The sequence below is a fragment of the Pseudopodoces humilis genome, chromosome 10 (assembly GCF_049639895.1).
Source record: "Pseudopodoces humilis isolate 2021_Gansu_Grassland_sample_001 chromosome 10, ASM4963989v1, whole genome shotgun sequence".
Taxonomy (NCBI): domain Eukaryota; kingdom Metazoa; phylum Chordata; class Aves; order Passeriformes; family Paridae; genus Pseudopodoces; species Pseudopodoces humilis.
Genome location: NC_142209.1, coordinates 20,252,887 through 20,268,602, shown reverse-complemented (window position 1 = coordinate 20,268,602; position 15,716 = coordinate 20,252,887). Strand labels below are relative to the sequence as shown.

At 38.2% G+C, this 15,716-nt stretch overlaps 2 protein-coding genes across 4 annotated transcripts in view; one reads left to right on the top strand and one right to left on the bottom strand.

Annotated features, from left to right (window-relative positions):
- The window catches only part of AK5 (adenylate kinase 5), an 83,552-nt gene extending 80,181 nt beyond the window's left edge, over positions 1–3,371 (top strand). Inside the window, exon 14 of the mRNA XM_014250778.2 lies at positions 1,994–3,371. Coding sequence (XP_014106253.2) covers positions 1,994–2,104 — 111 coding nt within the window. The 3' untranslated portion in view covers positions 2,105–3,371. The remainder of the gene's footprint in view (positions 1–1,993) is intronic.
- A 1,829-nt stretch (positions 3,372–5,200) lies between these two features.
- ZZZ3 (zinc finger ZZ-type containing 3) overlaps positions 5,201–15,716 on the bottom strand; it is a 58,193-nt gene continuing 47,677 nt past the window's right edge. For all 3 annotated transcript variants that reach the window (XM_088060243.1, XM_005521048.3, XM_014250777.2), the window contains exons 10-13: positions 12,552–12,704; positions 9,562–9,696; positions 6,938–7,038; positions 5,201–6,534 (exon numbers count right to left, since the gene is read on the bottom strand). In XM_088060243.1, coding sequence (XP_087916369.1) covers positions 6,390–6,534; positions 6,938–7,038; positions 9,562–9,696; positions 12,552–12,704 — 534 coding nt within the window. In that variant the 3' untranslated portion in view covers positions 5,201–6,389. The remainder of the gene's footprint in view (positions 6,535–6,937; positions 7,039–9,561; positions 9,697–12,551; positions 12,705–15,716) is intronic.

Here is a 15,716-nt window from a genome sequence, read left to right as displayed (position 1 = left end):
ATCAGTTAGACAGTGCATAAGTATTTATGAAATAAAGAGATAATAAAAATACATATTAAGATGAGAGCTTTGAAATGGCTGTGGCTTTCACCCTGCATGCAGTATATTTCCTGTGGGATAGCCACATGAAAATAGTTGTCCTGGCAGTTGAGACAGGCCAAACAAGGTGTTTTATAGCAGCTGAGATGGGAGGTGCTGGTTTTGTTTTCACTGGAAAAGGTAAAATGTTTGGTTCAGAATGGTTCATCGCTCCCATTTTCTCTTTGCTACCAGTAAGTACCCTCCCACTTCTAAACACTTCTGAAAGATGTGCAGCCCTTGTGGGAGAACTGCCCTTTCTAAGGCACGTGCCTGCCTCTGCCTCAGCTCTACAAGAAGCAGCAGCAGCAGCAGCAAACGCTGTGGCAAAGGGCAGTGAGGGTGACAAGGGAACCGTGGCCCGGGAGCTGCCAGGGTGCCAAGGGGAGCTCAGCTCACACCGTCACATTTCCTTGTGGTGGGCCCAAGGGGACAGGGCCCTGCCAGGCACGGCTCCCAGGCCAGGCTGGCTGTGCACTGCTGGAGCTCTGGGTGTGGAACTGGCTGGTGAGATGTGCCAGCACTTCCGACAGGACGCAACGGGGACCAAACTTCACAGCATCTGTGGATGCTGCCAGGAGTGAAAACCAAGCTATGGAGGGTGCCTGCAGTCCCTGCTGGATCTCTGCAAGGAGCAGCTGCTGACTCCCACACAAGACTCAGCACCAAGGGACTTAGATGTACATGGACTGCAGTCAGCTGTACAGGAGCTGGCTGCAACACAAAGTCATATCTGAGCAAAATTTCTTGGCCTATTTAAAAACACATTTATTTGAATATTAAACTCCTTTAATTCTCCTGCAGACCAAAAAGATGGCAGAAAATATTATAGGCAGGGATGTCCCCTTCAAACACTACAATTGTCTGGCTTTCTAGTCAGCAACTCTGAGATGAAAATGCAGCAATTCAGAAAAAGATCCTTTCACAAAGTTGTCATGGGTCCATTTAATCTTGTGCAAACTTCATTTCATGCCTGCATGAAAGACGAAGCATGGAGAAGCAGAGAAGAATTTTGCTTTTGTGTAAAGACCAAAGCTCTCAGCAGGCATTTGAGGAAAGGAATAATCAGCAGAAGCATCTGTGTGGAGTATGCAGCCAGTGTGAAAGCTGCTTCTGTCACTGCTGTGAGGGCAAAAGACAGCTCTCTTTCCTCAGGTGCCACAGCGTGGGATGGACATGAAACTCATTGCTCAGAACAGCTCAGTTCTGCCTCATGTTTTCCAGGGAACACAAGCATTACTGGCTGCAAGTTCCATTCCTCTCTGCTGAAATGCAGCTCTCTCATCTTCAGCACAGGAAAATAAATTGGTCTTGTTTTTGTGACATACAGTCATGAAAATAGCTTGGTCAGAAAATTGAATCTTTGGGGTGTTAAAGAAAAAAATTGCTTCAATGAAAGTTGAGTTCTTATATCAGAAAAGCAGTGCCCTTATAAAAGATAGGGACAAAGGATGTCATAAAACCAGAATCAGTTCACCGAGTTTCCAAATGCTAAAGCACTGGAACCCATTGATTTTTTAAGTTGCTGCGGAGTGGCCAAAACCCAGAGTGCTGTGTAGCCCTTCAGAAGGACCTTGACAGGTTGGAGTGATGGGCAAAGGGCCCTTGGCAACTGTTCTGTATCAAAGGTGTAACTTTACTTTAAAACTTTACTTTAAAATGAGTACTTAGAATTTAAGCGCCCTCACTTGACTAACGTACTTCGCTACAATTGAGTCTGCAGAACCTTCTTACAGAAATCTGTGGAAACAGATGAGTAATCTGGTTTATTGAAGCTACTCCTCTACATTAGAATGCTTGTACCATGAAGCAGAACAAATTTCATTTTGTATTAGACCAGTTTTTTGTGCCAGTGCTTAGATTCTGAGATAATTCTTTGTAACTTAATCAAAACTGGTTTTTTCCTGCTTCACAGGTTGATGCAGAAGGAACACAGGAGGATGTTTTCCTGGAAATCTGCAAGATAATTGACTCTTTTCTGAAAAAGGAAGAGGCAGCATTTTCTTTTTCACCAGAAATGCAGTAATGGTGTGTAAGGTGTGTACACAGCCTCGCCCACGTGCACCCCACAGCCATGGTTTGCTGGTCAAAGCAGTGCTGCTTCCTTGAGAGGTATCTGGAATTTGTGCATGTGGCGTGTTACTCTAGATGAAATCTTTGTTCTGACAGTACACTCAACAGAAAGTGGTCTGTATGCTAACCCCACTCTAAGAACTGCATTTTGTTTTCTTGGGTGTTTGCTCTTCACGGGTTAAAAGCAGGAAGGTTGAGCAGCAGCTCTGCTTTTGTGTTTGATGGTCACACACATTCCATGGGAAACGGGACAGTGCCTGCCCAGCAGGGAGCTCTCCACCCACCCCAGTCACTGTCCAGCAGACTGACATTGGTTATTGCATACAAGTTTCCCATTATTATTTTCTTTCTATTAACAGTATTAATTTTTGTGGTTGTCACTTAGCTTGTTCTTGGGCTTTAGTGACTGAAACCTGTTCTCTGTAACATGCAGCTCTAAGAGAGCCGGCATTAGTCAGGCTACAAGTTCAAACACCCCCAGAACGCTGTTGCAAGGAGACAAATTCTTTGAAGATACAGTTGAATGTTGTGGAAGTCTGTCTACCCATAAATGGGGAGCAGACACCATTTTTGAGATGGTCTTGTCTTCTGCTAGGAATGTTATGATTTTATAACTGACTTCCCAGTTTTGTGAGCTGAGAATGATTGTATTGTATATTTAAATGTGCAATCCAGTAATGATCCATGTTAACAGCAGCTGTGCTATAGCTATTGAAGTCCTTATGAAAAGTTGGTTATGAGCCACAACATCTCATGTCATCTTTAAATTACACTTCAGAAATATTTCAAATGCAAAATTCAGATCATCATCTGTTGTCTTGTACTGGCATTGCCAAAACTTGGGAGGGTGTGGTGGGGTGGGAAACAAAAAAAAAAGGAAAATGTCAGGGATTATTTGATTCATGTTGCTTGCACCTTTAATAAGACATTTATCTGTAATCTGCAAAGAAGTCTGTAAAAGTGCTATCGTATTTCTGTTAGGTTAACTAAAATATTGTGGAGTTTCTTTGGTAATACTGACAGCTAAATAAAAGCTTGTTTGACATTCCTGTAAAGTATCTGCATCCTCTTACTGGAACTACTGGATGAATTCAGTGAAAGTGGGTTGCATGATTGCTTGTACTGTCAAAGGTGTACTTTATGCAGCGGATTTGCATTTTTAAAGTTACCTTTCTTGTAATGAAGACATAATACAAATAAAACATGTACAAAAATGAGAAGTAATGATTTCTGTTACAGTATATGTGGGTTTAATCCTTTTCAAAGCACAGTACATGACTTGAAAATATAGCTCAAATCAGCATGCTTACAGAGTATGTCCTTTTTCCAATCAGGGCAGGTTCTTCTGTTTCCTTTTCTTCCTTAGCATTTGCCCTGTAGATGCTAATTCAATTATTTTTTAGGGTCTGTTTTACATATGTTCTTATCCTTCATATCCTGGATGTTCCTTCTTTCCTGGGGCCTTCTATAGCCTACATTTTACCTCTGGTGCTCTATGAGGTGCTTTTCCAGCTCCAGCCAGTGCCATTGAGCAGCAGCAGCAGCAGCGTCTGCAGAACCACACCAGCTCCAGAGGGCAGCTCTGGCCACACCAGCAGCTGCTGCTGGAGGTGCTTCTTTTAAAAAGTAGAATACTCTGCAGTTACCATGAAGTTGCAAATTCATCTGGGTAGGTTTTCTGGAATATTTTCTATGATAATTTAATTACAGTAGAAGTTATAAATGTGGAGTCTCATACTTGTGCAGGATGGAAACAAAGGCAACAATCAGCTGCTATTTTGTTGGGGTTTTTTTAAATCGAATTACAAGAATTATTTACCATACACTTTCAGTTTAATTTTACTTTCTGCTTCTTCTGTCTTTTCTGTGGAAAAAACCAAAAAAATCCCATGCTTGATTTGGTGTATGTGCATTAGATACCTATTTGCATACATTCATAATGTATGCAGGAGAAATAGCTGTATATGCATGCATAGGGAAACATTAATATTTATACATATTCAATAAAATAGGACTTATCCAAGACACTTCTTTCTTGGGTGATTCAGACTTGAAATTATCCTTTGGCTTCCAACCTTGTTCCAAGGATACCAAGATCTTTTGGTCTTTCCAAGCTATCCTAAATTGATGACTGAGTATTTTCTCTAATTTACTTATTTTATTCCCATCATTTTTTTCAGCATATAAACAGAAAACAAATGTTACCACAGATCCTCTTCCTGATAATACACCTTCACCAACTCTAGTTCCCTATAAAGACCATGAATGATGTGGAAAGCACATTTTTATGGTCTTAGAAAGCCTCTCAGAGCAGTATCTTTTCCAATTAAAACTAAAATACATGTGAGTTTTGTGTTGTGTTCTTTTAAGGTCTCTTAAATTTATCTAAGTATATGAGATACGTGAGATATGTTTACATATGATACTTGCTCAGTGTTTTAGTAACTGTAATGTATTATTTTCTAAATAGATTAAATGCCTAAGTTATTTTTTCTGAAGCAAAAAATAGCTACACCTGAAGTTACTGCAAAAATACTGACCAATTTATAATTAAAGTTACTAGGTGCAGCCAGACAATTATCCTTTTTACTGCCATCTTTTAAAGTCAAATTCATTCGTTTTCTAGATAATTGCTCTGAGTATTCTAGTTTCAAAGCAACTGGAAGTCTATTACAGTTATAAAATAATCAAGTGTTTCTGAATCACAAGCTATACATTTCAATAAAAAATATATTAAGTAAAATATGTCACAATAATTACAAAGCTTCTCAAACAATGGTATACACTGTACCAAGGCTACTAAAATCTGGATTTTCTGTGATCTGACAAAGAAGTCTGTGAGTGAGGAAGGAGAGAACTGCAATGCTAATCCTGCCAGGGCCAGAGCTGAGCTGAGCGCCCCAGCCCCGGGCGGGCAGCGGCAGAGGCGGTGCTGGGCGTCTCGCGGGGCTGCACAGCCAGCGCTGGGTCACCCATCCAAATGTCCTGGAAATGTTTTCCATCTTGATTAAAGAGTCAGAACTACACAGAAAGGAAGTCACAGCAAGCATTCTATATATAAACAGACTGTATCCACATAGTTTATTTCTCACAGTTCTCCTGACAATTGAACATTATTTAAGAACATACTGTATACACAGATAAGAAGAAACATACAAAATGTTTTAAATGATGCACAACAAAATCCAGCAGTATAAAAGAATGCATGTGAACCCTTGCTCACTGCTCAGGCTAAATTTAATCACTGTTTAAATAGTAATAAAAATACAATCTTTCATGGATCTTGTGCAGACTACAAAAGAGGAAAAATTATTACCATATATATGATTTATATTAGGCAGTTTTCTTTGATGAGTTGCACTAACAACTCCAAATACAGAGGCAGAAGGCTGTGTATTTTATTTTAAAGGAGTAAATGTTGAGTATTAGAGACTTTACACAGTTACTAGCACTGGCACTTTTCACCATATTTTGTACACATCACATGATCATCTTATATAACATTACATTTAAAAAATATATCTGAGTGACAATTTTATAACATTCACACACCATGAGCTGGTTAAGGAAGCAATGCCACAGTTGCCCCCTGTAGTGCTTCACTGTTGGTAAATAGAGTTCGTCGTGGTTTTAAAAAAAAAATTTAAAAAATTGAAGGTCAACATGATTAAGCAGCTCCGATTTAATAAAGGCCCGTAGCCAACCATCGCCGAGACAGTGAGTATTTTTAGAGTACAGCCTAGAAGCAAACACTGTCATTGGTTAAAACCTTGCCTAAAGAAGTCAGTTACTGTGCTGAAAACTATTTCACAACAAAACTGCAAGCTACTAAACTGTTTTTATATAAATACTTCATCTCCTCTGGATCTCATTTTAACCAAGTTCTTCAAAGCCTTTGGAATTTACTCTGTCTTTAATGTGTGCTCTCATTTCTGGCTCACCCTTTTGTATGTGTTTCTTTTGTTTAGATTCACCACCTAAAAGTGACTAATGTGGTGAAAGAAAAGTCTCCCAGTGAAACCTTCTGCACACTAGGAATGTTCAGCTGCTGTTCAGTGATCTAGAACCATGACAGCTCAAAGCTGTAGTTTGACAAGTACACCCAGGAAGCTGTCATGCTGTGAGTGACATTTCAGGGAAAGCAGAGTCTTTCCAAAATGTGCACAGAATTAACAATGGTGCCATTGTTATTTTTCAAAGAGGATTGTAAACCCAAGATGGTAGATCTGCTTCCCATGTCATCTATTTGCTGGAAAGTAGTTTGGGTCAAGATAATTGTAACTGGTGCCCTGGGACATGCAGTAGTCTCTGTCTAAAAATGTCTCTGCTCTGTAAATAGGTTCTAACTGGTGATCTTCCTTATGAATCTCTGTTTCATGCAGACTGCAAGGGAAAGAGAAAGATAACAGTTTAGAAGTCAAATATTTTCCTTATCTTTAACTTTCAGAAACAGTGATCATATGAACAGATTCATACCCAATTGGATAGCAGTTCATTCATAAAGTCTAATTCCCCCCTCTATTTAACTGTACCAAACCTATCTGTCCACTGTTAAAAAAAAGTAAAATTATACATCCAGAATTATGGATTTTAATTTTAAAAAAATTAATTTTAATTAAAAAAAAAAAATCTATCTCCCACAAAGAGATGCTAAATTATCTTCCACTTTACTCAACACAGGATACGTGTCCTGTGCTGGAGCAAAGATTTCCACCCTACATAGCAATTATGCAGCAGAGAGATTCAATCTAATGACAAGTATCAAGTAGAAGCACAGGCTGCTCACCAGTCTGAACACGAATCACAGAAATCCAAGGACATTTCTTGAGGGCAATCTTGGCAGTGCCACCGAACACCCTGGATAGGTTCAATCCCGCAGTTATCACACTGTGGAGCAGATGGAAGAGCACTGAGAAAACAGCACCTGGAGGCACTTCCACTGTAACAGTGCACACCAACACACCACGTGGAAATCTCTTGTGTCCCTGTGCCACTGCCAGCCCACACAGCTGAATTCACCATGGACCACAATGCATTCATGGATAAGGAGGTCCTCATTCTCTAGGAGAGGCCCTCCAGAGCCCTGAGGATCCACCAAGCTTTTGCCCTGCTCCCACTCCCCAAATGCTCCACGTTGGCATTATCCTGCTCGAGAAGAGCAGCCCAGCCCTGCTTGCAGACACTGCTCATCCTCAGGTGGCTCCCAAGAACGGCTGTGACACAGCACAAGCATGTGGTGTTTAACACAAGCCCAGGCACATGGAATGTCAGCCTTTCCATGGCAGCAGGAAGCAGTAAGACCAGAGCAGCAGAGCTTGGGGGGCTGTGGATCAGGGCACAACAGGGCACACTGATGTACCTTCCAGCTCAGGAAATGCAGTAACACATCATGGGTGAGCTGGAATTAAAAGCCAGATGGCTGGGAAGGAAGGGGAATAACATATTCAGAGAAGGAAACAGAGGTCTGGAATGAAAACTAAGCAAGAAGGCAAGAGCTAATCCCGAGTGCAAGAGTGTAGCATGAAGAGAAAAAAAATAGAACATAAAAGACTAGATAAAAAATTCACAGTGGTATAGAAGAGGGATAGAAATGCAAAAATACTTGATCAAAAGAAAGAAACCAATAAAACAGGACTTGCAGGCAAGGAGAGCTTTTCAAAAATCTAAACTATGAAGAGTGCTGCAGAGACAGGACTGAAAAGGAAAACAAAATATGGGAGACAAGCCTGTGCTCCCATAGCTCATGCTCTATCCATCTATCAGAACCTGAAGTTCTGTCTCAGCATCTGTGGAACCCACTGGCACAGCAGCTGCTCCTGCCACCACTAAAGCACTCAGGGTTACAAACACCTTACACAGAGACCTGCCACAGCTGCATCCCTTCTGTGCACAGATGGCTTTCTGAGTGTGAGGGCTGATAATGAGGAGGCACTAAGCATACCAAGAGCTGTTCTTTGAAAATATCAAGTTCAGAATAATGCTACAACTGAAAAACTGGCTCCAGTTATCTGAATTTGTGAACCAAGACAGTGGAAAGCCTTGACCTTAATTTTTGTGCTCCAGCTCCCCTCTACCCTGTGAAACAGAAATAATACTATGCCTTTCATTTTATAATGAAGAAAAGAAGTATTTGCAAATTGCTCAGATATTAGAGCAGTGAAAGCCATAAAAAGCCTACAAGGGATTCAATAATTCAATATGCAAAGCACAGGTTGAATAATGTGTAGTTAATGAAGCCAAAGGCTGTGCAAAACCAAAACTGCTCTCAATGGCTGCTTATTAGGTGAGGTCTGTCCAGCCCACAGCCTGAATTTCCTGATGGAAAACATCCCATAATCACCTGATTTCACATCTTACTATAATGCATAATATAATCAAACTCAAATGCAGGGAAACTTTCAAACTTCAAATGCTTGACATTATGTAATGCAAATTTACTTCTCAGAATAATTTTATATAGAAAAAGCAGTTTGTTAATATCTGGTTTGCCTGATTAAAAGTTTCAAATCTGGGGGGGAGGAAAATGCTAATTTTAAAAAATCCCCACAAAATGAAACATCACACATACCATGCCAACTAAAACCAACAAAAATAAGAAGCACTTCGGTGGTCTAATAACTTAATAACTTAAATCGGTCACTATCAACTGACTCTTAATTTTACAGTCAATTTGAATTGAACCTTGAACTATCCTTGCAATCTTATTCTCATTAGAAAATAAATCTGTCTCAAGATTTAAAAAAAACCCTGTTCCAACAGTTACAGCAACCAGTTAGACACAAAATCCCTTGTAAACCAGAAAATAGGATTTCCTTTCTTTCATGTTGCCTGTTAATGCTTGCTACTGGGACAACGTATCAGTTTAACTTAATCTTTATTTTCTTAATTTTATATAAACATTGTTTTACGTTCTTGCTTCAACTTCTGTCAGTTATCACTTGATGAAATCGTGAAGTTGCTACAAAACAAAAAAATCATGAATCTATTACTCTCATCCAGAATCTCTGTCCCTTCTTTGGCCTCAGGTGGAGGCAAAACTACTCCAAATTCATAATCAGAAAATTATCATTAATGAATCACTGTCAAAACAGAATGTAGTGTCAAATGGAATTCTATCATGATTTAACAAGGCTCTAATACAAGCTGTATTTTCATAATGTGGTGAGAAAAAGACAGAATGTTTATCAATTTTCATATAACATCAGCATTCAGTGAAAACTGAGCTACCAGAAGGAGTGAATTATGTGGGCTGTTTTCTTAAAGAAAATGAGGGAAAACAGACTCAGTGAACAAGAACTAAGGAACCAAACTTGCTATATTAAACAAAATCTTTTCAGGAAATTCAAACCACATTCTCTTGGAAAACTTCTGCATTCCACTGAGCATCAGAAGAACATCGCTTGCACTCACCTTAAATCCCACGTGCTGCACAAACCCACTTTCTGCATGCATCTGCTGGAGTTTCTGTTTCTTCAATTTTTTAAACTCTAACAGTTCTTTGTATTCAGGTAACTCTCGATATGTTACTGGAATACTCTCTTCATCCTGGTCAAGGTAAAAAAATTCCAGAAAAATATTCTTACTGTAGGAACACAGTAACTAGAAAGACATGTATTTGTTCCATAAATCACTATGTGTGATTAACAGTGTTTAAGAAAATAATGGCAATATATTCTAACATACTGGAAAAATATTTTTAACACCCATACCCAGTATAAACTTCTCACCTTTACTAGTAAGAATAAAATGCAATGTGAAGCACCATGCCATGATTGAAAGAGTAGAACTTTCAGAGTTAGCCAACTGCCTTTATCCCTTTACTGTCTCTTAATGGCTCCTAAAAAAAGCCTGCTATTTTTTCATAAATTATGAAGCAGTTTGTCTCCCTAAAGGCCAATGCAGACATCTTTGCCAGAGAGGTACAACAAATGGCTCTCTCTTTTTCAAAGACATGTGAGTTCTGTTTTTCCTCACACAGTTTCCTTCCACTAAGGCTGAGGATCTGTTATGAAAGGACAGAAGCTCTAATTCTAGTTCAGATGCTCATTTCAAGGTAATTATTTTATTGTAGCAGCTGTAGTTGGTAGATGTCACCTGTTTTCAAAGATGACAAGTCTTTACTGATGTTGAACAGTTTTCACATCCTACACTGACAGAAACCTTCAGGCAGGGAAAACAACTACAACCGCAAGATAGTGATTGAAATTCTTCTACTGTAGCCTGAATGTGTGATTTCAATGTCTTTTTATGAATCTGTGAAGACTGAAGATTCTGTATTATTTAGTAAGTTTATTAAAGGAAGTGAGGGAAAGAGGCTTTACTACATTTCTGAAAGGCTTTATCAATTATTTAATTGCAATTATGAACATATATAAAGGACTAGACTGCAAACTACCAGAAAAGTTATGGTTAAATGACACAATTCAGTTGTGTAGTGATAAGCTACATTCTCTTTAATATGAAAGAGGGATTCGTCTTCCATGCAAATCTTGTACGTTTTTCTGGGAAAAACTGCCTGTCACAAAAAAACTGTATACTGAATAAAGTGTGCTTTAATAGCTCCCTGTGTGGACAATTCATTCTAGAATAGTAAATAGCTGTGGTCTAGAATAATTAGACTACTCACAAAATTAAGAAATCATAACTGAAAAGTAAATTAACTCTGTTAGGAATAGTGGGTCTTCACTTGAAAATAACTTGTTCATACCAAAATGTAATTTTTTAGGCATAGTTATGACTGGTAATAATCAGGCAAATTTTTTTGTCTTTACACAGGAAAAGCATGTGGTAATTCCACTGTGAAATCAAAGAAAACCTGATTTTCCTGCTACACTGCTTTTCTTCTGCTAAATGACACAAAGTATTTTTCTTCAAGACAGCAACTGTCACTAAGAGATCTGACTTTTAGCACCAGAACAGAATCCTGTACATTCATTTTGAATATGGTTTACAATCCCTTTTAGCTTCTAAATTGCTATTCTTTTGCACTAATTGTGGGGATCTTTTCGGTAACTGAGCTCCCCTGTGTCTTTCTACCTTACTGAAAGCCAGAACTGTATCCATCAGGAAATGTTACTCTAGTGAAGGAAGAAAAGATTATGCCAAATTAAAAAAATAGTCTCTGTCTGTGTGGCACATGACCACTATTATCACTGCTGAAATGTGAAACTGCAACTTCTGTCTTAATAAAAATAAATCCCAGTTGATTTATGGTGCTCACATTAATTATGAGTTAGGGCACCACAGCAAAACCAAAATGTTTCAGAAAACTGTTCTAAACAATTAGAAAATATGTACTTAAAAACAGTGCAGAACAAAAGCATGTTAGCTCAAAAACCAGCTGCACTGCTTCTCTTCTAAGGCTGCATTTTGCTTTCCAGGCCTTTTAAGACTCTTATTGGAATATGCAAAGTTATCAGGAATGTCTGTGGATGACCTGAAAGACCATCACAGAGAGAATGCAGAACATGAGTAAAGATAGGATTTAAGAGTGAGATGGAGATAAGTAAATGTAGTAATTAAGGAAGACTACGCAGTGCAGATAAAAAAGTCAGTAAAGAAAATGAATGGACTTATAGTGGTTGGCCTCAATACTTGTGTTATGCAACAAGGTTTTCACACACAAGATGTCACTAAGCTCACAGAAAAAAAAAAAAAGAATCAACTAGTCAGGTTCTTCAGTCTAAGGAAAACAGGAACACCACAGTGATTCACACCAGCTGTGAAACTTGCCCAGCTCCCAAGCAGTAGGATATAGTCCCTCTATGATTCTGTATGGAAATAGGAACAACATATGTCTAAATTCTTGTTGTATTATTGCATGTGATAAATTAGGAAAGTAGCACACTCCATGACGTAGCAATTCACTGGGTTAGGATGTCTACTAGAATTTGCCTCTAAAAATACATAAATATGCTTGTTGATTGACAATTGACTCTGTTAGTTCACACTTTGAAGTAGATTTTACAAAATTCATAATTAATTCAGCCAGTAGAAGATAAAAAAAACAATGATGCCAATAGCATTTAAATTCTACCAGGGCTCTATGTAACCTTTCTAAAACACATCTTTAACCAGAATCCCAACTATATCATCTACATGATTTTCAAATCTCTCTCATGCCAGATCACTTACTAAAAATATGCAACTGAAACTTCTTTGAGATATTTCAGGACAAAACTGTTTATGACTTACAGACTTCCTTCCTGATTTGGTCTAAATTATTTGCTGTCAGAGGCTGTTATATTAATGATGTATTTATAATTTAAAATGTTTCATAAATCTTATTACAATTTAATACTTACTTGATGACATCTAATGGTGAAGATGCCTAATCCTCTAAACACTAAACAAGGTCAAAGTGACAGAAAGACATTCTCTCACTGATTTAAATGACATACCGATACTTCCTCTTCTGCTGCAGTATCCATATGGCTGTGAAAACTGCATCTGTCATCATCTTCATCCATATAAACTGGAGGTTCATGAGATGTCATGAAAGTTGAAGGTTTGAAAAGATGTTTATTTAAAGGATGCTGCCGTCTACTTGATGACTACAGTGAAAAAATGGTATATTTTTAAAAACATTCCTTGGCTATTATTTAAATAATCCTCATTGATAAAACTTTGCCTATAATTTGTTCTTTTGCACTTAATCATCTATGATGTTTCCAATTACTTATATTCATATCTCTGTATCATGGCCTCCCCACTGCTGGATTTCTTCTCCCCCATAACAGGTGGAATCCAATGAACAGTGAAATACTTTGGTAAAAATGCAGCAAGAAAGAGCCCTTACCATAAAACCCCAGCCATCTAAACAGGTGAGACTGACAGCAAGAGTAAAACAGAAAGTAAGGCTGTTACAATTTTGAAGACTGAGGACCAGAGAGCAAAAATATTAAAAAACTTCCAATTGTGTGTGAGACTAAGCAAGGAAGTAATTTTGCACAGGTCCAAGAGCCAAAAGGTTCATGCTTGACACTTATCAACTTCTTATATTTTTGCCTTAGGGAAAAAAAAACAAGTCTAGACCTACTGTCCTGGTGCAGGAGAGATAAAGCAATTCATTGCAATAAAAAGAGGATTCTAAGAGTTAGAAAGAACTGCTCTCTATAAAGGTTTTTATTGCCACTGCATGAAAAAGGAACCTAAAAAACATTAGATTAAATAAACTACTCCATTAGTGCACGTCTCGAAACTTTCAACTTTAATACTGTCTGAAGGTGAAGAATGCATGCCAGTTTTCAAATAGGTTATTTAAAGGCACTCAGCCTCTATTACTTATTCCTCAGTGGGAGAATATTAAATATCAAAAAGAATTTGGGGTGAATGAAACTGACTCAACCCCTACTTAGCTACTTTCCAGACCAGCATGTTGACATTTAATGTCAAAACTTACATTCTCTGACTTAAAAAAAATCCCCTACAGTGTGAATCAAAAACGTAAGCATGAAAAGTACTTTTTCTAACAATCATAAAAGACAGGATTGTTTTACACAGTGCCTAGCTGCTCATCCAGCTAAAGCAAAAGGAATAATTGCCATAGTTAGCACTTGCTCCTTTTTTAGCAAGAGCTTTTATCCCAAAAAGGTTCCTATATCAGTTACAAACCTGTAATACTATAGTACAACCCTTTAACTCTAAAGAGGGATGTAGCATTATTTCACAGTTGTGCACAGTTTAAAGAGTAAAGGCACAGATGACACAAATTATTTAGATGGAATGCATCTGTGCAAACAGAAGTATCAGGAGGAATTGAGATTAGCTCTGTTTGGTCTTAATGGAAGAGATGAAGTCTGTAGTAACAACAGGAAGGTGGTACCCCAGATCTGTAGAGCTACTACAGTGCAAAAAGGAAAAGAATTTATTTTATGACTAATGTACTATACCTACTGTGTTGAATTTTTCCACTTTCTGCTTTATGAGCACCAGCTACCTGTTTTTTGGTGCTTTTATGGTTTCCCTTAAGATTTCACAACTCTAAAATATGTCCATGTACAGATGGAATTTCAGCCAGAGCTGACAAAGTGATTTACATTTTCTGTTAACAGAAAACAGATCTGCATTCAATACTAGATCTGGAGTCAGGAAAGGAAAACTGTGCCTGTGCTTATACAGCAGCACTGCCATGCGTAACAGTGCTGTGACCTACAAATTGAACTGAGGATTTGAATTCTGTTCCTTTGGTGAAGAATGAACTAAAATACTGCTTAAAAGCAGACAGTTAAAGATCATTTTCCCTGTGGGAAATATACCTCTAGATAAAGCTTAAAAGCAGGTGCACTAATGATATTATATAAGGATGAAATTGAAAATGATAAGCCATAATTGAAGAACTGAATACTAGACTGATCCAGTTTTATTTTCACCAGCAGTAGGTAATGGTTATACAGGAAAAGAAAGTGATACATCCTGCTTAATTTCCTGTATCATTAGCTAGAAGAGACATATGTCATACGAGTAGATATACAAGGTAACTTCAACAAGATGTTCAAAAAGTGAACAGGCTTCTAACCTCTCCAGTAACCATTTCAAATAAGCATCCTGAACAATCCCCATGGAGAAATGCAAGTATTTTCTTGTGAAGCATCCCTTTTGACACAAATCTTTACATTAAATTTATCTGTGTTTCTTATTTTCCCATAGGTGCTTTAAGCATTAGCACCCAGTTTTCATACTTCTATTACCGGCAGTAAAACAGATCCACTGCAGTTACAGTTACTCAATATCAAAATTATGACAGGCATGACCCAGCCTTCCAACAGCCCTTGCATTTCCTTTCTGCCACATTATACCTGCACTGGAGACCTGGGAGTAACTAACCTGGTATGGTGCCATCCCTCTGTGCTCTGACAGCTCTATTAGCAGGCTGAGAGCTCCATTTCTTCACATACACTGCTTGTTTCACTTTTTCAGCTGCTGTATTTCTTACACAGGTTACAAATCTAACACAGGGATGCTGCTCAATACAAAGCAGGGCAGAGTGACCTTACTCTTATCAGCTGGCAATAAGGATGTGACTCACACTGCAAAAACTGACCTAAGCGTTGGGTAGGTTCTAGATAGAAGCCTAAGAAAAATTGGTTTGATGGGATCATTACTCTTGCAGTATGAGATTGTTAAGAATTTTATAGAAAATGTTTCACTCTTGATTATACTGGGTCTGTCCACAATGCGATCACTGTTCAAATTAGTGAAAAATACACTTAAAATGTCCCACATTGACTGATTAAGTATTCCCATGGTTTATCAAATACAGTGATCTGCTGCCTGACAACATTACACACATTCTCTACTCATGGTCTTTCCAAACAAAATTAACAGGAAACAAGAAAAGGTGTGACCACGGTAATTTTAAGTGGTAGAGTGACATAAAGAACTCAAACAATCAATTTTCAGAACTAAATTTTCAACGCCTGTTAAAATCAGCCACAGTTAAAATCAGTATTATTATACTACAGAAATTAGCCCAAACTGTGTAAGTAATTTGGAATTCTGACAGATGAATCTCCACAGCATTTAAGGTATCGCTGTTTCCAGCTGGTTTTTTGGTTCTTCTGCCA